Source organism: Sturnira hondurensis, unplaced genomic scaffold (assembly GCF_014824575.4).
Source record: "Sturnira hondurensis isolate 20B ecotype Veracruz unplaced genomic scaffold, ASM1482457v3 Scaffold0018525, whole genome shotgun sequence".
Lineage (NCBI taxonomy): Eukaryota > Metazoa > Chordata > Mammalia > Chiroptera > Phyllostomidae > Sturnira > Sturnira hondurensis.
Genome location: NW_028091156.1, coordinates 13,955,426 through 13,979,266, shown reverse-complemented (window position 1 = coordinate 13,979,266; position 23,841 = coordinate 13,955,426). Strand labels below are relative to the sequence as shown.

Here is a 23,841-nt window from a genome sequence, read left to right as displayed (position 1 = left end):
CAAAGCAGGGAAAGCGAATGGCTGCTAACCTCCGGCCTCCGTGAACTTCAGAGGAAAAAATGGCCCGATGCCATGAGGGCTTCTGAGAGCAGTGACCCTCCTGTCTGGGCATGTGACCAAAAGGGCAAAACCAAATGTGGTTTTAGTTCCAGCTTCGTGTACAGCCTGTGTCCTTGAAAGGTCACCTGCCTGCTCTAGCACACGGTCCTCAGGTGAGCCAGGGGCAACGTCGCCGCCCTCTCTCAGGGGACCCTGGGGGGATTCTGTCAAGGCAGAGCATTCGGCGAAAAGGCCATGCCAGGCTGCCTGAACCCACCGCTGGCTGCCAGAGTTTAGGGGGTGCCGCCACACACACACACACACACACACACACACACACAGCAGGGGAAGCAGAGCTGTTTTCCCCACTCGGTCCTCCAACACAGGGCAGAAGATCAACTCTGGGGCATAAAAAATAGGATATTTTTCTTAGGTAGAAAAAAAATCCATTTTTATATTATCTGCTCCAGAGACATGTGTTCCTGTGCTTTAAAAAGTTGTGTTAAAAACAGCCTTTGTTTACAGAGCCTTCAAATAATCTCAGTTGACATTTTGACAAAAAGGGGTATGAGAATTCCAACATAAGTGCCACAAATACAGCAAGAAAAAAGCAAATATCCTAACTGAGTAACAGGCTGACATTACATAAGAAACAATTACATAGCCATAATTTGTACAAGAAATAAAAGTGGTAATATAAAAATGTATAATTTAGTCATTAAAGAAATTCAAAACAAAGTAATATTTGTCATTAAGGAAGCATAAAACAGACAAAAATAACACTGAAGTTGATTCACTAATGGGGAAAAAAATCAGTATACTTTTCGGAGGGCAACTTTACATAAATTCTTAAAAACTGGTGGGACTTTTGTCCAGCAATACAAGTTACGGGACTTCATCTTATGCAAATAAAAAAGAAGGAAAGACTCAGCTGCAAGCACCATGTGTGAGGGGGAGTTTGGGAAGACCCTGTTGTCTGGCCGCGGGGGGGTTTATGAAATGGAACAGCTGCATCTCGTCAATGGACTACTACTACGAAGCCGTTAAAAAGTGTTCCAAATGCCTCTAGAGACCCAAAGATGTTACTGAACTTTTCACAGGAAAAGTTGTTAGGCAGCCAAAACAAAACAAACAAAATTGGATTTATGATCCATTTTGGCAACTACAATCACTTACACACTCACACGTGTGTGAGTGTGCGTGTGTGTATCTCAAAGGGATGAAAACAAAGTACTCCAAGGAAAACACAGAGGCTGAAACTAAATGCTTTTAAAAATCCTTCCGCTAAAAAAATAGTTTTCCCTTTCATTTTTATTTTTCTGAGATTGACATAATGAAATACATTGCTGAGGCAGGAGAAAACAATAGTTAGGAGCATTTCTTCGACTGAATAGAAAATACATCTAAAGCACATGCAGAGCTGGAGCAGAAAGGCAGGCAGGAGACTGGCCATCCAACCAGCCCCCGCACAACTGCACCCACCCCCGGGCAGGGCAGTGCCCCCAGCTCCCGCTGCGCCGCGGGGCTCTAGCGTTCCCAGTGCCATCAGGAGGCAGCCTCAGAAACAGTGCCATTTCCACAGTACTCCCACGTGACTTGAGAAAGATCCAAGGCCAAGATGTGTAAGTGGACTTCATTACACAGCCATGTACCTGACGTAAAACAACAAGTTCCACATAGTTCCTGGTGGAGAGAGGGAATGAGGCAGGAACTGCCTCTGGAATGGCCACGAGAGGGGCTCAGCAACTTTTTATTGAATTCACCTCATTCTAAGGTGCTATTTTCAGGATTCCATTGCATAACTTACTGCATAAAAAATATATGTTAAAAATATTGTGTTGACAACATGACTGTAAAATACAACACGCACATTAAATAATCCTCATTTCCACGTTCCCATTGCGAATGAGCCGGTCGGAAGTCACCCTCCTCCAGGGCGCGGGGACGGGCGCAGGGACGGCCGCAGCGGCGCAGCCTCAGACGGCGTACCTCCGCTCCCCCTCGTGCTTCCCCTTGTGGTGCTTCGTGTAGTCGCTGTGCAGCTCCGTGAAGACGTCTCTGAGGCCCGGGGGCAGCGAGGCCCGGAGGAACTGCACGTCCGGCTCAATGCAGAGGTCCAGGAGCANAATAATCCTCATTTCCACGTTCCCATTGCGAATGAGCCGATCGGAAGTCACCCTCCTCCAGGGCGCGGGGACGGGCCCAGGGACGGCCGCAGCGGCGCAGCCTCAGACGGCGTACCTCCGCTCCCCCTCGTGCTTCCCCTTGTGGTGCTTCGTGTAGTCGCTGTGCAGCTCCGTGAAGACGTCTCTGAGGCCCGGGGGCAGCGAGGCCCGGAGGAACTGCACGTCCGGCTCAATGCAGAGGTCCAGGAGCAGGTAGATGCCCTCCCGCAGGGGGCCCTTCACGGCCGGGGACAGGGTGACCTGGGGAGGGACACACTGTCCTGAGAGCAGACAGGGCAAGGCCGAGGGGGACCTGACAGGGAATTTCAACATCCACTTCCAACTTGAAAAGAGATTAAGATATTGTGTTGCAAACACCTTATATAACTAAATATTTACATCTTGAAAGTTTATATTTCGGGGAAACAGAAGCCAACTCGAGTGAACAAAAACCTGGAATAAAGCGCCCTAGGGGTAGCTCTGATAAACAAACGCAGGAGCCTGTGTGCTCAACAGGGGCATCTAAAACCGGGACTCTACATTTAAAAACCGGGAAGAGCCGCCAGCACGCGGTGTGAAACCCTTCCACATGGTCAGTCACATGGGAAGCTGCACTAACCAGCACAGAGTTCACTGCCATGGCTGCCCCTCCCCCGGAGCAGGGCGAGCCGGGGATCGGACGGGCTCCGACACTCTCCAAACAGATCACTGCCGGGCTGAGGAGCAACTAGCTCACTTCCTGCCACCCCACATCAGATGTGATTCGATTGCTACTTACTGGGTATTTTTATTCCCAGCAACAATAGCACAACAGGCCCTAAGTTCCTAACTGCCCCAGAATGGCTGGATTGGCCTCTGTGCCTACAGGGACCAATTTCTTTCCTGAACTTCTGGGTTAACTAAAATCTGGGGCACAGCCATGGGGGGCAGGGGGCGGGGGGTGGTCCAGCTCTGATGCAGCTGCACTGGATTTCATGCACAAACTTTTGGATCCAATTCAAACCAGCATCTAGACACAGGGCGGGGAGTCAGGCCCCACGCGCATCTGCAGCAGAAACTCAGGTTGCGGCTGAGCCTGGCACTGCACTGAGCACGAAGAGGCCCAGCTGAGAGACCTGGGGTGTGGCTGATTCTGTATGCACATCCTGAGGACCTGGGAGAGGCCATCTGCAAACCACAGTGCCTCTCTGCCTATCACAGCCGCCAGTGGGGACGGAACTTACTAACTGGGAGGAGTCTGAGTCACCCAGGCAACCACTGGGAGGCAAATTCCTAAAGAGGCCATTTGTGCCTGCCACTAAAAAGATACCATTCTTCAAAGTCATGATCGTCTTCATATGACAGAAAAAACTGTGGCAGATGATCGCCTGAAATTGTAAGAACTCAAGGGCAGAGATGCACTGCCTTATCTGTGACTTCAGAATACGGCATTAGGGAGGGAAAAAACAAAAAGGACAAATGACAAACAGAAGAAGTCCTTCCTCTCACCGGTGGGGTGAGGACTTTTCAAGCTGGCCACTCATTCGTTCACTCGATCGCCACACACTAAACAAGTAATTGCACTTCCACAGGCAAAAAGGCGGGAAGTGATCTTCAGGGGCAGCCCTGAGGCCTGAAGCCACGCCCGTCACAACCCCCCACCTAGGTGGGGCCTCATTAGCGCAGCCCCGAGCAGAGGGCTCTGGTGGGCAACGGGCGGCCAGTGGCATCAAAACCACACGGCCACCCCATCTTTGGGTTTCAGACAACCTATTTGTAACGCGGGAGGAAAAAGTCAGTCCTGCAACCCGAGGGCCCCTGGCCAGCAAGCGAACCGTCTCTGAGGAGCCGCAGGCGCCGCAGGCAGGATGGGTGGCACCAACTGCTTCCCGAAGCATCAAGAGGGGCAGCTGGGGATCCGGCCTACGGGGAAAAGAGGCAGGGACTGCGCTCTTTCCAGGCTCGTCGCCACCGCGGCACAGGGCTGCACGGAGGAACAAGAGCTGCCCGGGTCGCTGCTTCTGCCGAAGGACACGGTCCCACCAGGTCACCTGCTCAAACAGCTGACAGGCACCCCAGGCCCCACTCCACGGAAATACCAGGGAACACGAAGTGGGCTCACTTAGCTGCCCAGCAATAACTAATCTCAGAAATGTCTTCCTGGTTTAGAAAGATCCACGGCTCTCTCAGTAGAAGCCTCCAGTGCACGTGGAATACTTTCTGCATTACTAAATTGAAAAGCGAATAAAATATAAGACGCAGTCTCTCCTGCCAGTGGATTCTGGGATACTAGAGACTTTGATAATTCCCAAGGCCTCTGGCTTCCAAGATTACAAATAAAAAAAATAACTGATAAACATAAATTACACACCAATAGTAAGGCCAGGAAACAAGAGACTTTTCATAAAATAAATCTCAGAGTAATAATGAATGACTTAAGAGTTCAAAAAATTATTGCCTCTCTTCTTGGCCCTTAGTGAAGTGATATCACTGTGTCTCATTTTATTCTTCAGTGAAACAGAAAATAATGTCAGCTTTTCCTTCAGCAAACGCTTATGTATTAATGACTTCAGGCCTTGGAAAAATATCAAGATTCTACAAAATGCTAAACAGTTCCAAGGAAACCAAACGCCAAGCCCACACCAAAGGATGAGGTGCAGGGCGCTGGCGTGCTGCCGAAGCTCACGCACGCTGGGCCTGCCGAGGACCATGTGTGCACCCTGGGGGCCGGGCCGCCCCCTAAGCATGTTCCGCCTGCCCACACCTGGCCGACTGCCCACCCACGACAGGCACCTTCACTGGCTGAGGGGGCAGGGCTGGTGGGTTTGTGTTAGTTGTGGTGACAGACTTGTCCTAAAACAGGGTCTGGAGCAGCGGACACCATGCCAGGGTCCCTGAGGAAGCCACTCAGCCGAAGGGCCCTTGGAAAACACAGCGCCTCTCGCGTCACAAACTCCCAGCAGTTTTAACCAGGTCTGCTCGTATCCCTACCACGCAATTGACGGTGAGGGTCTGCGAGCAGCTGGGTCAAGTGCACATGCCCGACAACTACAGGCCCGGGAAGCCCTCTTTCTGGTCACCAGCGAGCCCAGTTCTGTGCCTACGCCTGGGGCATTTTGTCTCCCTGACTACTCACAGACTAACCAAAACAGGCCTGAGGTTGGTGCTGGGGACAGATGGAGACCTCCCAGCTACTGGGGGCCTCCCATGTCCCCACACCACAGCCCTGGAATGTCACCTCGCCACACCCTCCACAGCTCTGCTCCATACCTGGGGACAGGCAGGACACACTGTCACAACAGAGGAGAGGCAGACCCAAAACGGCGCTTGCCACTTGGGTTGAGGAGCCCCACTACGAAGGACTCCAAACGGAAGCACTCGGTGGAGCCCTCCGCCCAGCCTACCTTCTGCACCTCCGTCAGGTACTGGGCCACCATGAAGGGGGCGAACACCGTGAAGTCCTCGGCCTGCGCTGCGATGTGGCTGTACATCCTCTCCACCAGGCGTGCGCACTCGAGGACCGCTGGCAGGTTGTCTGCGCTCCCTACAGAAGCAAAGTGTTTCCAAACCAATCAGCTCCAAGCCACGCAATTTCATTCTCCCAGCTTCATCCTTTTACTACAGCCCCAGACTACTCAGATCTTCCCCTTTTCCCACTTTCATTAGCTTACTTTGCAGACAGAATGCGGGAGGGAGAATATGTCCAAATATTTATCTACACAACAAAGGGAAGAACACTTAAAATAATCTAGAGTACGTGGTTTTTATTAAGAGTTTATTGAGAATAATCAAATTTTTTTAGGATGAAATCAAGAATAGCTATTGTATTTAAAAAGGAGACAGATTTCTACAAGGCAGACTTAAATAGGCAGAAAAAAATAGAAAATTCTCTGTGAAAATGGTTTCTAACATCACGTGACGTTAAAGATAAGATGGCCTAATGATGTCCTTGCATCCCTCCACTTCAGAAACTACACAGAATTTTTCTTTCTCAGACAGACACACACACAAGACTCAGTTATCATTCCTGTCTTCCCAGGTTTCTTTCTGATCCCTGTTTCTTTCCACTGTAAGGAGCCAGGCCACCAGGTCCTTCTTAAGAAACCGCCTGAGGAATTCAAACCAACCAAGGGAGCTAAATCAGGAATTCATGGTGGCCCCCTGGCCTTCACAACAGAGCCCAGGTGCCTGCCCTGGCTCTCACCACCCACCAGGGTGATGCACCTGCTGTTACAAAAGTCTAGAAAATGCAAACGATTACAGTAACAAAAACAGGCCCGTGGTTGCCTGGGGCTAGCGCCAGGCTGGGGGAATGGACCACAAGAGGATATCTCGGGGACGATGCAAGCACTCTGTATTTCGACTGTGGTGGTGGTCCCCTGCACGTAGCAAACTATCGAAGTGCACTGAATTGTGTACTTTGAGTAGATGCAGTTTGGTTCTCATACATTATGCCTTAATAACCTTGATTTTTAGAGTGTACAATGTCTTTTTAAGACCTTGATTATGCATACAAACATGTACGTGGAATTTTTCTACATCAATGTCACTTTGTGAAATCATGTAAACTGTTGACATTCACGTGGCTGTTTCAGCAGGCAATGCACCCCAGCAGGTGATGGACACCACTCCTTCCTTCTCTCGTGAGACTGCCCCCCCCACACACACCGCTCATAGCACGAATGGTGGCTGTAATGTGTGGTCACAAAGGAGGGCACCAGTGCCAACCCGGAAGTCAACAGTGAAATTCCTACTCGGTCCGGCCACAAACGCATCAGAGCGCAGGGTCTTGGCCAACTAGAGATGACTGAGCTGCACCGACATGGATGCGGCAGGACAAGCGGCACAGAGCCAAGCATGGGTCACATGCGCCTGAGCTCCCTGGGACAAAGGACATGCGTCTGAGCACACACAGGATGTACCTGTGCCAGCGTGTGAGCAAAGCTCCGCTCATGGCCTGGTGAGACTGGGCCCAGGGCTTCCCCCTCGTCGTCATGTCCCACCTCCTGTCAAGGCCCTTGAGAGCCAGAACAGGGACTCTTGCCTGTGTAGCTGAGACGTGACCTCAGAGGCCTCAACACGGAACTGCTGTCAGCCACCACCAGCCGACCGAGGCCGGCATGGGACCTGGAAACCATTTCCCAGCCCTGCTCCTCCATGCAGTCACAGTGCTACACTGAGGCGCACGCAGCACGCAGCACGCAGCACGGGAGGAAGCCAAACACCAAACTGTGTAACCCCCAACTAACCCCAGACCAGGCAGAATAATTGGGGAATTAGAGTGCAGTGTTAACCACACCTTTTTTTTTTTTACTCAAAAATTAGTTGTTTAAGAAGTTACGGCTTAAACCTACAAGCCAGAACCCGTTAAAATGATTCACCCCGGCAGGGGGAGGTGTGAAACACCCCTCTCGAACTGCTCCTCGGTCCAGAGCCGAAGCCCAGGCCTCCCTGACGCCCTCCAGGTGACTTACGGACCCTCCTCTGAGCCCCAGGGCCCCTGTCACACGCCCTGTCCTCGTGCTCATGCTCAGCACCCCAAAAGGCACGAGGCAGCCCGAGCCGTGCAAACGAGAAGCAGTGCATAGACAGCCTTGCTTCATGAGCACTTTTAATTCATGCGACTCTTCCCCAAATTAGAAATTTAGCAGGGATCAACAGACTGCACGGCTGGAAAACAAGCTGTGGATGTGACTCGTGCCGCCGCCAACGGCAGCCTGCTTCCCTGGTCAGCAAACAGGACTTCGCCAAGATGGGAATGGAATGGTGAGCGGCAGGCGGAGCTCAGTGCCTTCACACAGCGCCACGGCTCCGTGCCTGCCGCCTCCTCTCTAAGGTCCCCAGTGAAATATGAAGGCCTTAAGGCCAAATGGGACTGCGGTCCCTTTTACAACCTCTTTTCATGAGAGCAAACATTTCCTGAATCTAGGTACTTATTCTTTCCAGCAAAAGAACTATTTCAATTAGGAGATACCAAATGCATTCACTGTTCTAGACACAGTAAAAAGCTGTGACAGTTTGAAATTTTTCAAAAAACTGTTTAGCGTATTCATTTGATGACCTGAATATTTCTCTTACTTACACTCAGCTGGGTGGTTTTATTTTCAGTAACGTCTGTGGCCAGAGACACTGCAAGATAAACACATTTGAAATTGTGTGGCTGATGCCATGAGTCTGAATCATTACCTTTATCTTTCTGCCGTCCTTCATGAATAACTGAAAACAGCAGCCTATTAAAGCAGCTCAAGAAAGAAGGGATGGCTTTCCGCATTACCTGTAATAATAACAGACAAAAAGATATAAAAAAATACATAGGCAGTTGTTGATTTCAACTTCTGTCTCAAGGAGCTCATCTTGATTTCTGTCTAAACCCCATTCCCTAGGACACTCAAAACAGCTGAGGCACATTCCTTTTCCCTGGACTTTCTAGGGAACCCCCTCGCCCTGCGTGACCCTTTAACATTTCAGGTCAGAGGACCTACTGTGCACACCACCAACACCGACCGAGCCCCACCTGGGCCCCCTTCCTGCTCCCTACCCCGCAGGCTACGTGAAGGTGAACAGCTATGAGCAGCCTCATCATCCCCATGGCAACACCACATCACCGTCCTCGCCAATGCTCTCCTTCAACAGTCTAGTTCTGCTCAACGGTCACTTGTTCCTGGTCTGGCAGCAGCTCTACACGGTTAACATCACTTTTATCAGCTGCATGAAATTCTGCATCTTTTGCAAGACCCACAGTTTCAGTTGGTGATTGCTTGCCGTTGTATTTATATTGCACGGTCACGTAAAACCCTAACTACCAGCAGAGAGATTTAATAACAAAGCTGGGGACGAGACAGTCAGGGCCAAAGGCAACCGTTAGGTGGGGAAGGCATTGGAGTGAGGCCCAGTATCACAAGCGCTGAGTTTGCCAGAGAGCAGACGTTTTTGAAATGGATCTCTAACCTCAGAACACTGAACCACCTAGAACGAGGTGATGTGCCCGTGGACGGGGGTCTCCCTCCTTATTTACGAGTCCCAGTGCGTCCCGCAGGCGGAGGTGGTGCAGTGCAAAGAACGCCTGGCCAGAGAAGTCCAGTCTCAGCTCCAAGACTCAGATGTCTCTCACGGTGTGGGTCAGGTCCCCGCGGGACTCTGAACCTGCTCCTTGTCCATGAAACGGGATCACCGCCTGCTTTGACTTGTTATAGTGGGGAGTGGGACACGCAGCGAATGTTCCCTGGACGTTGGCTGAACAGGACTCTGCTCTATGAGGCCTCTGTTTCTAGTGTCCATTTAGTTTGAAAGGCGCACACTAAAAATGGGAACCCCGGTGGCTCACTCTCGAGATCCATCTGCGTTACAAGCCCAAGAAGAAAGCTAAGCAGGTGCATGCCATGCAAACAGATGACCTGTGGAAACTGAGTAATTTCTAAGGAGTTTCCTTAAAGGGCTACGGCACAAGCGCTATTGGGAGCGTCGGGTCCAGCGAAGACCAACTCACTCGAAGAGCCCACTGGGCAGGCCAGGCCCTCCCGGGCCTGAGAAGCCGCTCTGGCTCTGGCTGTCACTGGGACTGACTGTCTACCTAGCCAATCAGTAGCATCACTATCCCGCTCCAGTGATGCTCTGCTGCCGCTTTTCTGCAGGCACATTTACCCCGCTCACAGAGGAAAGGCTGCTTGGCACCCTGGTCCTCCGCCCCCTCACCTTCGGGTGGCACTGCAAGATGGAGAAGAGCGCGTTGTGCACCCGCGGGAAGATGCTCCCGTACTCCTCGGGCTTCAGGTGGTCCAATGGGACCGTCAGCAGGATGCTGAAGGCCAGGCTGACGTGGTGCGGGTTGCTGATGGCCTCCTCCCCCTGTCGCAGCAGGGCGGCCAGCACGTCCAAGATGGACTCCACCAACGCCAAGGGCAGGGGCTGCTCCTGACAGGCCTCTCGGTTCTGTAGCTACAGGCCAAGAAGGAACAAAGAAAAGAAACTGATGGTGACTCTCAACGGAAATGACAACAACTGAAGCCAACAGAGGAGAGAACGGCAGTGACGGAAGTACGAATGTCCAAACCCCCCCTTGCTTCGACGTGGTCGGCGGGGAGCTCCAGGTGACAAGGAGGCCAGCGACCCACGTCCCAGGGTGACCACTACCGACTTGCCCACTTGGGGCTGCACTTTGTGGGACTCATCTATCCTGAGAAGTGATTTCTTATCAGAGCTGAGTCATCCAATTTCTCAAAACAAGAAAACTTCACATCAGATACAAAAGAACAACGTTTTCCTAAAAAAGCCTTGGTTCTGCATGTCTGTAATGAAACTCCACTTGCTACATTTCTAACCATCAGCTCCGGCGGAAGATGCTCCGTTACTTTTCTATATCACGAAGAGAAGACTCAAGACGAGGGCCAGCACAGTCTCCCTACAAAACCTAGGGGCGCTCACCTGCAACACGCCCCCCCAGCCTGCCGCCCGGCGTCTGTAAACAGCACCCCTGCCGAGGCCTCATGGGGCCCGTCCCCCACAATGCTCACCATTTTCTGGGTGTCTGACCATGCTAACCCCACGCTATCCTGCTTAGGGTTATCTCAGCCACTTCCAGCCTGGTGTTCCCTCAGCATAGACCTGCCACGCCCACAGCCCACACTGCTCACCAGCCATGCGGCCCCTCTTCTCTGACTCTACCCCCACATACACACTCCTCCTCCTCTTCCTCATGCCCCTCCCACCCCACCCCCTACAGGGAGAGACAGGAGTCGCCTACTAATGCAGGTTCTGAGGGAAACAACAAAACAGAAAAACAAGAGACAAGGTCACACCCTGGCTGGTGTGGCTCAGTTGGTTAGTGTCGTGCTATATGCCAAAAGGCTGAGGGTTCGATTCCCAGTCAGAGCACATGCCTAGGTCATGAGTTTGACCCCTGGTCGGAGCACATATGGGAGGAAACTGATCAATGTTTCTTTCACTTTGATGTTCCTCTTTCTCTCTAAAATTAATAATCATCTTTTTAAAAAAAGAGTAGGTCTATTCCTTGGGCCCTCTGCCCCAAGAATATGATAACTGAGGGCAATTCTCCCAGCACAAACCAGCAGTAGAGCTGATAATGATGGTAAAATAGATGTTGATCTTCTGAGCTGAAGTGAAACTCTAACGCCAGATGCTTCAGAGGACAGAAACTCTGAGACAGCCCCAGGCTCAAGTCGGCTGCTGTCCTAGTGAAACAGGAAGCCCTGTGATCACTGCACGGTCACCAGGGCCCAGTCTGCGACGTCTGTGTGGGACTGTAATGATAATCTGTCTGCAACGTGGCCACGCCATTCTATAAAGCCACTTTTTCTCGCTGCATCAGACTTTGAATACACACACCCGTCTAGAACAAGTGACTGCATTACACCAACCACGACATTTGGTGGGGACAAAGGAAACTCCAGAACTCCTTCCCACCCTAATTTCAGCAGGCTGCCTCAGCAGCCCCCTCTGTCGCCACACCCCTTCTACCACAGCCTGTCAGGAGGGCCACCGCCTGCCCAGCGAGGCAGGGGCCTCTCACACTCGCAGAGTTACCAACCAGAACTGATGTGTGACCTCCTGGTTGGCACTGCCATTAAAACCAACACTGGCACCAGGCACAAAAACAAAAGCAAATGCTTCCCCACGCTCCTCAGTGGCCCTGCACACCCTTCCACTCCACATCCTCTATGGTGACCCTGATGTGCGCAGAAAGAGGGTGACGGGACGCCTGAGGACGGCAACGCACTCTGCTCAAGACCGTCTTTGGGACACAGCTCCGGAACACTCTGCCTAAAGCCGGCGAACGGAGAAGCCAGCGCCGCCCTCTGTGTGGACAGGAGGCGGGAGAGGCAGTGGAGCACTCACCGTCAGAGCCGTGACTATCTGCGGGCACGCACGCCAGAACAGGCTCGCTTTCTCTCCGTCGAGCGGGCAGTTCAGCAGCAACTTGACCAGTGTTACAGACGACAGAATGGTCTAGGAGAAAAGAGAAATTTTAGTGGAAATAGTCAACTCTCGGAAAGTCCACCTTGGAAAGGAGCCAGTGGCCGCTGCTGAAATCAGAGAACCCCCGGCTGGTGCGGCCCAGCTGCCCGAGGCACCAGCGAGGCCTCAGGAGCCTGCGCTCCCTCCACAAACTCCTGGAGTCTCTGTCAGTTTTTGTGTTTGGCTCCAGGGGTGACATGGCCACTCAAGTTTTCCCGTTGAGCTACTACCGTTCACACGCCTGCCGGCCGAGGGAGGGAGGAGCAACCCACCGGCTGGTCTGCTTGCCACGCGTTCCTGACGTCCAGCCCTTGGAGAACACACTGCAGCATCCCCCTGAAGTCCTCTGTGGTCCCCACCGCTAGCATGTGGGTGAACAAGGCTCCCAAATGAGGCTCGATGTCCTGAATTACCTGAACCGGAACCGCAGGATCTGCGTGGAACAGAAATTAAAACTGTAGATGTGACGGACAAGAGGGGTGAAACAAATGAGCGGAGCCCCAGACCTCACAGCACACGGGCATGTGGTCACCGTCCCAGGGGCATGGAGATGCCCCCAGTCTGGGCACCCACAGTCGCAGCCCGATGCTTCTCGAGCCCACGGAGCAGACAGCTGGAGGTGGGGGACGATAACGAAGCTCAGCAGGGCTTCCCTCTGGATGGCGGAGATGGGACCGCTGCTCACCTTCTAGCTTTCCTCTGCTTTCCTTGAACTCTTTTACGAAACCAGCAGGTCTCAGGGGTGGGTTGGCACATTTAAGCAGAGGGACACATTCAAGAGATGAGAAGAACCCTCAACATCCGGGGACTGCCTGCTGCAGTCACCTGGGTGTCTCTCACTTAAAGCAGGAGAACCTCCTAAATGTCCCTAGGCCCCCTGGCCCACGACTTCATAACTGACCCCAAAGTGAGGACATTCAGGGCCCTTTACGGTCTGACCCCAGCTGCTCTTTCCAGCCGCGTTTCTGTGGTCAGGCTGCCGCACACGGCCAGGGTGCCTTCCCAGTCCCCGTCTGCACTTACTTGGTGCGGCACTGAGGGCGGCAGGGCCACAGGCACTGAGCGAGCTGGATGCTGTCTCCCACAAGCTGTAAGAGCCTAGACACACGGCCTCTCTGGGCCTCAAGCCCCTCACAGTGGAAGGCACCTAAGAGCACCAAGTGCTGGGCTGGCCCCGCAGAGTGTGGACCCCACAAAAGGCTTGCCATTAGCGCCCCCGTCCTCCACCCCCACCCGGCCTGCCTCCCCTTCCACGACCACTGCTTGCTGATGCTCTGCCTGCGTGCAGCCTCTCCGCCTTGGCCCCACAGTCTGGCTCACTTTCCACGATCTGTGTCACAGCTGTAATTAGGGTACCAGTCTGCCCACCATCATGACACAGACAGGAAGGCCACTGAAAGGAAGGCACCTGCGGCACAGTTCAGGCCTCAGTGCTTCAGCCTGGCCTTGGCCCAGGCGGCGGTACTTCCCACAAGACCCCACGGAACACTTTCAAATCTGCGCGCACCTTGGGCTCTCCTCACCGGTCACAGCTTCTCCACCGGGAAGTGGAGAGGCTGGCATGGGTTCTGAGGGTCAGGCCTGGCTGACAGTCTCCCCAACCTCACCTCAGACGATTCATCCTAACTAAGCACAGCCCCAACAACAACCAGAACAAAAAGAGAACAAACCCACGCCACGGGGTGTGCTATGTGATATGTGCTATCTTGAAACAGGGGTAACGTCTGGCCCATTAACCTTCGTATGACCTAGGGGACCTCAGATTTGGGATCCTCATGCACAAAGACACTGGCTGGCTCCATGGTCCTGTGACATCCTACCCAACACTGCGGTGACATCACCATCTGAGCCGTTTGGCACCCATGGCTCCGATGACCGCTGGCACTACATTGAAACCTAGGGGGCTGAAGTCCTGCCCCCAGGGAATTTTATGAGGTTCCCTCCAAATTAAGTCATTGTCGCTTCTCAGAAGGTGGCAGGTTTTGTGTATTTATTAAGCTAACTGCTGGCACTGAGGATCTGACATGAGGAGTCTACTCAGAAGAAGGCACTAACCCAGGGCCAGAGCAGATCAACGCTGGAAAAGAGAAGCAGAGATTTCACAACAAAAAACTAGAACTTTCTCCAAAATCAGTGAACAACTAGGACACGGAGCACCACACCCCCGTGTGTCAAACACAGGGACGCTGTGAAGGTGACGGCTAACCGGGGCAGAGGGCACACAGACTGGACAGGGATGCCAGGGGGGGCGGGGGGGGGGGCCTGCAAGGGCGACTTCCTCCCCACTCACCCTCGCCTCGTGCCTTCTGAAATGAACACCTGCTCCTGGGAGGGGAGGCCGGCAACTCACCCCGAGGGCCTTTTCGCTAGCTTTTCCCAAATGCTCCAGAGTACAGAACGAGCTCGAGAGACGTCGTCTTACCTGCGAGAACGTTTCTCACAGAATGAAACACGGAGGTAAAAACAGACTCCTTCCTAGGGTGCAGCTCTGGGGCCGAGGAGAAGAGGGTCAAAAACTGCACGGCTGCCTGGAAGGCCTGGGACTGTCCTGCCAGGGCCGGCAACGCAGACAGTACTTGCGAGTAAACGCTGTGGTAGAGGGCGGGACCAGACAGCAGCGTCTTGTCCATGACTTGCGAAATCTCGGTCTCACTGGGCCTGGAGTGCTGGCCCACGTCCACTTCCAAGAGCGTGCAGACCGAGGAGAGGAAGGCGGAGTGCAGGCCCCGGGCCTCACGAGGCGCACAGAGCTGCAGCAGGGCGCCCAGCTGGACCGCCGCCTGCTGCAACAGGCCCTGCAGTGCCTCCGGGGCCTCGGGCTGCCGCCTCCGCTCCTGGACAAAAGGCCCCAGGACGTGGCACAACGTGGCCAGAGACACCAGAAGGAGCTGCCGGCCCAGAGGATTCTGATTTTTCCTCTGTTTGCCTGAAGTTGCTTCAGTGTGCACTCTGCAGCCGGAGAGAAATGCGATGATTTTCCCAAAGTTGAGCACCAAGCTGAGCTTCAGCTGGACAAGCATCTGCAGGAGCTGTTCTAAGAAGGCCCCTACCACTTGGAGGAGTTCCAGCCAAGAGGGGTCATCCTCGTCAATAAGAAATCTGCTACTGGCTTTGAACAGTGAGGTCAGTACGATTTCAAAAAGATCACTGACGTACATGACCTTGAGCACTGAACGGGCACTCTTCCCTCTTTGCAGGAAACCAAGAAGCCGGTAGCAGGTCATCAGAAACTTAAGGGTCTGTGAGGAGCAGCAGGAGCCCCGCAGCTTGGCCATGGCCGTGGACAGTAACAGAAGGAAGAAGCGCGTGTGGCAGGCGGTCGAGAGGCCGTCCAGCTGCAGCGCAGACACGACTTCCAAAAGCCCCAGGGTGCTCTCCAACTGCTCTGCCTCCAGCCCAATGGGGAAGTCACTCTTGGCCAAGGACAGCAGGTTTTGGGCAATTTCTCCTCTTGATTCTGTACCTTCAGGTCCGACTCTGGCATGTTTGGTTTCCCAACGGGCCACATCTGTGGGGTCCTTTTCAAAAAGCCAGGGCAGCTGCTGCCCGAGAAGCCGTGGGTCGCCCCGGGCACCAGAACGCAGCACGCTGGCACACCTCTCAGTGAGGCACAGCAGGAAGGCAGAGTACAGGGACTGCATTTCTGGGAAGAGGGGGCTGTGAAACAGGGCCTCGGATATTTTTTCAAGTGTGATGTCTGGCTGTTCATCTGCTGAGCCCTCCTGGTCTTTCCTCATTGGCAAAGTGTTCAGGAGGACACTGGCCAGGTATCTCTCGTCATCTGGACAAAGATAGGGTGTTAAGATTGTGAGATTTGACACAATCAAGTGCCAGTGAGCTACAGGGTATGTGACCGCACTCACTGTCCCCACCTGGCCATCCCACGAAGCTGTCGTCCCCTCAGTCAAGCTGTCTCTGCCAGAAGCAAGGATGTAGGCGGCATCACCCCTCAGAGTACAGAGGGCTTCTTCACACTGGAAACCAGTCTGCATCAAAGTCCTTTTCATTTTCTGCAAGTAGAGCTGTTCTAAGCAATACCTGCCCACAGAGTCAAACTGAGCTGTGATCTTTTCTACCTTCTTCCAATGGTGTGTTTCTACACCTGGGAGCAACAGGGGGAAGTTGGAGCCCTCCAGGGCAACGCGTGCAGGGGCCCCAGATGCAGGCTGATACTGGCTACAGTTCAAACTGAGCATCGTGTCAACCTGTGCCCAGGTGTGGGAGAGCAGCAGCGCGGAGTCACCGACCTTCTGCAGCCACAGCTCCGGCTCTGGGCCTGGGGGGTCCAGCAGGAGGTCCAGCAGGGGCTTCACGAGCTCTTGGAGCATCCTCTGCATTGTGCCCTGCATCCGTCTGATGACGGGCAGAGGGGTGTTGCCGTCCAGGCTCCGCATGTTGAACATGATACAGTGCAGCAGAAAGCTCAGGGACAGAGACTTCAGGGCCATGTCAGCGTCATCCCGCAAATAAGGCAGGACCAAGGACTGGAACTTCTCCAGCACCAGGGACCACACGTCCAAGACCTGACTTGGAGGCAGCTCCAGGAGGCACTCACAGAGCACCGAGGAGGGGCCCGCAGCCAGCACCGGCTGCCGCAGCGCCTCGGCCGCAGGACGACACATCACCCCCAGGATCTCCTCAAACAGCCGTGGCACTTGGCGGAGTTTGACGTACGTCTGGAAGAGAGTGTGAATAAGGGCCTCCTGGGCCTTTCTGGTTCGAAACTCTGCTATGTCTGCATCGATCCACGCTGCAGCCAACAAGTCGTCCAGGTCTGGCTCCAGGATCAAATGGTTCAGAGACATCAGAGCCCTGAGGCAGCGGAACCAGGCCGGCACGGACGCCTGCGAGTGGTTTATCAGCAGCTCGGCCACGCGGCGGTAGAAGTGGAACTGAACCTCTCCGTGCCGGATCTTATCGGCCGCGATGTTGTAGATGTTGTTGCTCACCACGGAGCTCAGCAGCTGCTCCACGACCAGGAGCTCTGTGGTCCAATCCCCTGTGGACAGGGCTTGCAGCTGCTCCTCCTGCAGGTGGGAGATCCTCAAGCAGCCAAACAGCCGGGGAAGCACCTGGAAGCAGAGAAGCTGATTCCCCTCCTTGAAATAAGAGTCTAGAAAGAGCTTATACAGCAAAGCCACCGAGTTGGCCACAACCATGGCATGAAGGGAGGACTCGCAGTAGCCAGCATCTACCAGCCTGGCAACCACAGTGTCCATGGGGGCGAGGAGATTCTTCATGGCCCCCATCTTCGAGTCCCCCTGCTTCTGGTCCAAGAGCTCCTCCTTGTAGGACGAGAGCAGCTCCAGCTGAAAAACACCACCTCGAAGCACGGCCTCTATCCGACTCCGTAGGTCCCGGCTCAGCGCCTGCCGCAGCTGGCCCTGGCCAGCCTGCGTCCACGTGCCCCCTGAGAGTAGGTGCCTCAGGACCAGGCAGGGCTGGAGCAGATGCCCAGTCACCTCTCCAAAGGCACGCCTTGGGTTCACCTGCTGCTGCTGGATCAAGAGGTAATGGCCAAGGGCCAGATGAATGACCTCCAATAACTGGGCCACCACGGCTGCCGCTGGCTGCCTGCAGGCCGACCAGCACAGCTGGCTCAGCAAGGCCACCATCAGCTCCTGCCTGGCCGTGTAGATGACCGCAAGGGCGGGCGTCGAGAGGATGCCCTGGCAGCAGCTGAGCACAGCACAGATGTTCGTCTGGGATCCTGAGAGCGAGAACTCCGCTATTCTCTCATTTATGATCTGAACATCGAGAAAGAAAGAAAGCTCATTACTGCCATAAACCCTCACATACACACAGAAAGCACAGCAGAATCAACCAACTCGCCCCTTTCCCTCATCTTGATAAAAGAGAAAGGCCAGATTATCACATCTATGTGAACTTGAACCCATTTTATTTCTGTTACACATCCTTCCATAAAAACAAAGTTAAAAAAGGAAGCAGAGCAGCACCTTTGTAAACCTGCTGTCCCTTTTTAAAGAGCTGGGTTTTATGAGGCCTCAACTCTGAACATCCTAAGCCTGCGATCCAGCTCAGTTATTACAGGTCGATGGACAGGGGCCTTTGGTTGTGATCCTGTCAACCAAAGTACATTTTTGCACTTAATTATACTGTTCCTGTTTGTAAAGCCGAAGCAAAAGGCACTCTTAAAAGAGGAAAGCAAATGTTTTCAGTTACTAGGTATGATGTAGCAAATCCAGAGTGTATACTTCCAAAATTTGGAAATCCACACGCTGCAGGAATTATGAGGGCTGGGGAGATTGCAAAATTCCCTCATAGGCTACGTAACTTGCTCCCAGCCTTACGGCATCTGGGAATTGGATTTGTCCCAGGTGCTCAACTATCAGTAGCCGAATGACAGGTGTGATTATCTCCATTCAAGTAACTGATGGCTCTGGAAAAGGTGAAATGAAAATGCCAAATACTCAAACGCCAGTGCACTGCCACAGGGATCTCTAAGCACTTCTGATCACACAACTCACCTGTAATACTTTGTCCACATTTATACCCAAAGGGCAATTTAATTATCCAATGGATGCATGTACTACAGGATCAATATTCTATGTAATTATACAAAGCACACGTAAGTTTTAAAACGACTTTGCTAAAACGCACAGAGATGAAGCGCATGCAGAGTAACCCAGTTCAGTGGTCGCCAGTCTAATATTCGAAGCAGTGACGCGCAATTTGGAACTTCATTTTGAGAATCACTAAAGCCTACGAACCATCTACTTAATTCTACACAACTCAATTATTTCATTCTTCAGTCCCCATGTTTCTCTCCCTGCACACACGTGGGCACAGCAGAGTGACAGCAGAGGGCACAGGCTCTGCGACCAGGCGGGCCACACCATTCACCAGCTGGGTGGCTTTCAGCACCTTACTCAACCTCTGTGAGGCTCAGTGCTCACCGTTCACGCTTTTCATTGGCACCCTATTCTCAGGGTGTTCCAAACACTCGGTTTTGACAGTGACGTTCATAATTGTGACCTGAGGCTTTGAAATCACTTTGAGTCAAGAATCTGAGGAAATTCCTATCTAGAGTTTGGCCCTTGACCTCCCTTCAGGCCAACAGAACGGTTGGGGGCAGGGGATATCGCACAAAGTAGCATCATTTGCTGGCTATCTTTTCCTATTAAAAAGGTAATCAACAACCACTTCATGAATATTAAATAGCAAAGTACTTAGCCCAATGCAGAGTACACAGCACTCATTCAATGAGTAACAGTCATTATAATAATTCTAACATGACTTCCTTCTTCCCTGCCTTGATTACTTCCTCTATCCTCATGTAATTAACCGTAAAACAAGTAAGTTTCCAGCATTGGTGGGAAATCAACAGAGAGGCACGCACCCCATACAGGACAACACAAGGAACTATTACCTTGATTAGGGAAACCTGAAGGTTAATCGTCTTCCCATTCTTGAGGAGATTCTGTAATTTCCTGCTATGCAGAATGTGATCCACATAGACCCACAGCCTTTCCACAGTGTCTTCCTCCAGTTCAAGTTTTCTCTTATAAAACGCAGCTAATGACTGTCCTGCCCAATCAAGTAACACCTAAATTTGGAAGAAATATACCCTGAAATAAATGAATTTATTTACCGATAAATAAAACCACTGGACATTTAGAGACATTCGTGTATAAGCAAATCCAACTGCCTGGAGGAGAAAAGTCTCCTCTAAAACTCACCTCTGATGATGTAATATCACGTAAGTGTCTTGTTATCTTGAACTGTTTATTATTAAAGAATAAATCCAGAATAAAAACAATTTTGTCTTCATTTGAGGCCAATCAAAAGTTTCAAGTGAAACTCTTGAAAGTTTCTTGTAACTTCTCTATAGTTATACTAAATTTCAAGTGAGAAACACAGTAATTGCTCAGAATGGCAACAAAATACAGCAAAAATGCTATTAAAAGACAGGAGTTTGTGTCCTGGCTTCCCACGTTACCTGTAGCTTTAAAGCTACTGACCTCATCTAGAAGACAGAGAAAGTCTCCTGTACAATGATGCACAAGTGCTTTATGCAAAGGAGTGTTGGACACAGGTATTTCCATTACTGTGACGTGCTTCCTCGTTCATGAACACAAGGGAAGGTGGTGAGGCCTCCGTTCACAGCACCGGAACTGTCCATCACAGTATGAGCAGTGAGAGATGCTAAAAGGAGAAAACCTCCCAGGAGAGGGGAGTGGAGACGCTGGTCAAATCGCCTGCCATGGCCATAAAAGAGAATGAAACCTTACACGGATGGACCTAGATGGTATTTTGCTCAGTGAAATAAGTTGACGGAGACAGAAAAATACCGCACAATGTCGCCTCCGTGCGAAGTCAAAGAAAAACTAAATGGAGAAATAGACTCGCAGATACAGAGAACAAACTGATGACTGCAGGGGGGGCGGGGGGGCGGAGCTGGGGGACTGGGTGAAAAAGGTGAAGGGATAGGCAGATGGGTAGTCACAGAACAGTCACAGGGATGTAAACTACAGCATAGAAAATACAGTCAAGAACATCGTACTAACTATGCATGGTGCCAGGCGGATACTTAAAATATCAGGGGGACTGCTTTGCAAATCATACGATGGTCTAACCACTGTGATGTACACTTCAAACTAATATAAAAAAAGAATACTGAATGCCCACTGTAATTGAAAAATAAAAATTTAAAAATGCCCACATAACTTCCCCTTGTGTCTCAACACGTGTAGCACTTGCCAGGTGACGCTGTCATGGATCTCAGGTACAGCCAGCTTTGGAACCTGCTGGATACGCAGGTGTTCTCCTTTCTGTACCCCATCATTTTAACAGACGGAATCCACCTTTGACACATTGCGTGCTATCTGCTTTAATACTAGCACACGGTGTATGTGACTCATGAGCTCATGAGTCTCATGAGCTCATCCGAATACACTTAGCCAAATAATATCGAGAAATGTTAGTAGAGGGCAATGTCCTTCTTGCTCCCTACTCCATCTCTAGAATGGCTTAGCACAAATACTGAAGCTTCTCTACTTCCCTACCTTGAACTCATCAAATTCCAATGACGTTTAACGAAGCTTCAACAGTTACATATGGAGCATCACTCTGGATTTACAAACAAACGGAGCTACCACACACTCAGAATCTCATTTCGGTGACTTAATTCTCAAGCTGTTCACTGGTGTATACACTTAATTTGGATTATAAGAGATGCTTCCTGAGGTTTGCAACAGATAAAGTTTGGTAATGAAACACGTGACGTTCCTTTTTTTCAGACATTACTTTAACTTCCAGCCAAGTGTCCTCTCCCAGCCATTTTTCTAATCTTCTAAAATTTTAACTAAATGTCAACATGCAATCTACATAAATGACCATTATATTAGGTTATAAAAATGTAAGTTTCACATTAGACTTACTTGTTCTTTATTTGGAAGAATGCACTGGTGGGAGATCCAGGCGAAGTGAGCTAGCTTTAGTTTGTCTTCCCAGGAAGTTGCCTTGCTTTTAAGCTTATGGGAAATGCCAGAATAAACAGCAGCCATCGCTATACTTTATCTACAATATAAAACAATGGAAAAAATTATACTAACGTAAAACTCAACAGGCATTAGAAAATGAACATTACATACCTTACTGTCCAATAGAACAGGGCCTGGCACAAATAGCGCCCCCTTTTTATTATAAAATCTTAAGCATGCAATTTTGTAACATAACAATATCACATTCAAGCACACCATAGGACATTTTAGGTAAAATGTTCAAATTCAAAATATAAATTATTACACCCATATTATTACCGTACCAACCACACTCAAGCAGGCCCTACTTCTCCCGGACCCTGGATGTGTATATGTGTGTGTGTGTGTGTGTATTATTCCTTTAATGAGTTAAAATACATCAACAGAATTTTGGGCATAAATCTATACATAAGTTGCTAGGGCCAAAGAAATTCAGACAAAAGCAGGCAGAAGATGGATTACATATACCGGTCTAAGCATTCATGCTGTGACAAAACATCACATTCTCAAAAGTGAGTGTGCATGAATGGAACTGGGCAAAGTGTTTAAACTCCTTGTAAAAGAGGAGTCATTCACATATGGTTTTAGGTTAAAAAGTTAAGTTTCTGTACAAATCCCCCCAAATATACTATATATTATGTATTGAAACAACTCCATTAAGTAGTTCAGTGAGCTAAATAAGCAGTATTTATAAAAAGTAATATTCTAAACAGAAAGAACTACAGTATTATAAACCCACTCTCAATGGGAGTACAGTTATTTCAGCTACAAAAGTAACTTCCCACTATAACGGTTTGTTAATATATAATAAGTTTACAAAGACATGCTGCTTCCAAAATCACTCTGCAAAGTGCGGCTACATAGTTAAGACCGTAAATATGGAGTACACTAAAATCATGAACAAGGAGGAAAGCAAACATGCTAACAATCTGTCATTTTATATAACTAAAGTAAATGTAGCTTTGAGTTTCACAGTAAAAAGAAGAAACATCTGATCAAGCCATTTTCATTACATGAAAGTACGCAAGTCACTTATTCAAAAGAAAAAATTTTCATGATACTTAATACTGAAATACTGGTTTTTTGTTTGTTTTTCATTTGTAAATACTGACTTGGAAATAAAAAACGAAATAACACAACAAAAATACCCCCCAAAATCGCAGCGCCATGATTCTAATATGAAACTGTCAAACCTAAAAACTCTCAGCTGGATCACTTGCACTTTTTAAATCTGTGGGGCCTGAAATCCTACAGACCTACCTTGAAAACTTACTGTGAGCGGGTAACTACAAGGGACTCGAGCAAACACTGGATGATGGACATTTACATTAAGCATCGTATCCTTCACTTTACTACAGAGAACAGGAACAGTCGCGCACCGTCATTCTCCCGTTTTGTCAAAACGTCCAATATCTAACAACTAGTTACTTAATTTCTAAGTTCAGTATGTGTGTAGCCATCACCATAGCTACAAAGTACTCAAAAAGTATTTGCAGAACTGGCTACAAAGACGCCCCAGGTACCTCCCGGCTCTACCCACGTTCCGCTCTGGGTGCCCCCCAGCGGTCCTAGCAAGGGATGCGAACAGCACACGGCGGACAGCAAAGCCCCGGTACCTCTCACGCAGAGGCTGCTTCTGAGTGGCTACACTCCGACTGTCGCGGAAGGAGCGGGCCCAGACGGTTCTCGCCTAGCGCAGAACCCGGGGAGGGACGGGGTCCGGGGCGGAGGGTCGCCCCCAGGTAACGCGCTCACCTCGGGTCCACTCTCGGTAGGGGCCGCCGGCGGGGGAGGAGGGACGTCCCCAGGTTAGGTGCTCACCCTCCAGGCCGACCCCGGGTAGGGACCAACCTGCAGGTGGTCCCAGGTAAGGGGTTCACCTCTGGCCCTGCCGCCGGTAGGGACGGCAGAGGAGGACGGAGGGCAGCTCCCAGGTTCAGGAGCTCGCCTCCAAGCCCGGCCGGGATAGGTACCACGGGCGAGGACGGAGCACGGCGGCGGCTAGTCGGGGCTCCCGGGCACCCCCACCACGTGAGACCGGCCCCCCGGCTCCTTCCGCCAGACGGCGGCGGCGCGGCGGGGCGGGGCGGGCGCACGCCAGGCATCGCCAGCAGAGCGCCGAGGCGCCTCGCCCATTGGTGGAGACGGTTGCGCGTTGGAGGCCCGAGCGGCCCAGCCCGCGG

General features: G+C 51.3%; 1 protein-coding gene across 5 annotated transcripts; it reads right to left on the bottom strand.

The window, feature by feature from the left end:
- Positions 1-1,335: 1,335 nt before the first annotated feature.
- On the bottom strand, positions 1,336-23,724 carry URB2 (URB2 ribosome biogenesis homolog). Of its 5 annotated transcripts, XM_037069487.1 has the most exons (12): positions 23,414-23,724; positions 21,557-21,695; positions 19,546-19,722; positions 14,578-17,902; positions 12,428-12,588; positions 12,036-12,146; positions 9,876-10,118; positions 8,370-8,457; positions 5,588-5,727; positions 2,417-2,465; positions 2,008-2,164; positions 1,336-1,976 (listed from the first exon to the last, which is right to left on the bottom strand). In XM_037069487.1, exons 2-11 carry the CDS (start codon positions 21,680-21,682, stop codon positions 2,016-2,018), a joined length of 4,569 nt encoding a protein of 1,522 aa, XP_036925382.1. In that variant the 5' UTR covers positions 21,683-21,695; positions 23,414-23,724; the 3' UTR covers positions 1,336-1,976; positions 2,008-2,015. The 5 variants fall into 5 exon arrangements, with proteins under 5 accessions (XP_036925382.1, XP_036925379.1, XP_036925378.1 ...); XM_037069484.1 differs by lacking the exons at positions 1,336-1,976; positions 2,008-2,164 and adding an exon at positions 2,187-2,228 and having other exon boundaries at positions 2,260-2,465; positions 23,275-23,724; XM_037069483.1 differs by lacking the exons at positions 1,336-1,976; positions 2,008-2,164 and adding an exon at positions 2,187-2,228 and having other exon boundaries at positions 2,260-2,465.
- Positions 23,725-23,841: the final 117 nt, after the last annotated feature.

Excerpts from the sequence above, each read along its gene's own strand:
- URB2 (XM_037069487.1), bottom strand. The coding sequence starts at position 21,682 with ATGGCTGCTGTTTATTCTGGCATTTCCCATAAGCTTAAAAGCAAGGCA. Across the intron at positions 8,458-9,875 it reads TCTTGCAGTGCCACCCGAAG|GTAATGCGGAAAGCCATCCC; the intron begins GTGAGGGGGCGG and ends TTATTATTACAG. Across the intron at positions 2,466-5,587 it reads ACCTGACGGAGGTGCAGAAG|GTCACCCTGTCCCCGGCCGT; the intron begins GTAGGCTGGGCG and ends GTCCCTCCCCAG.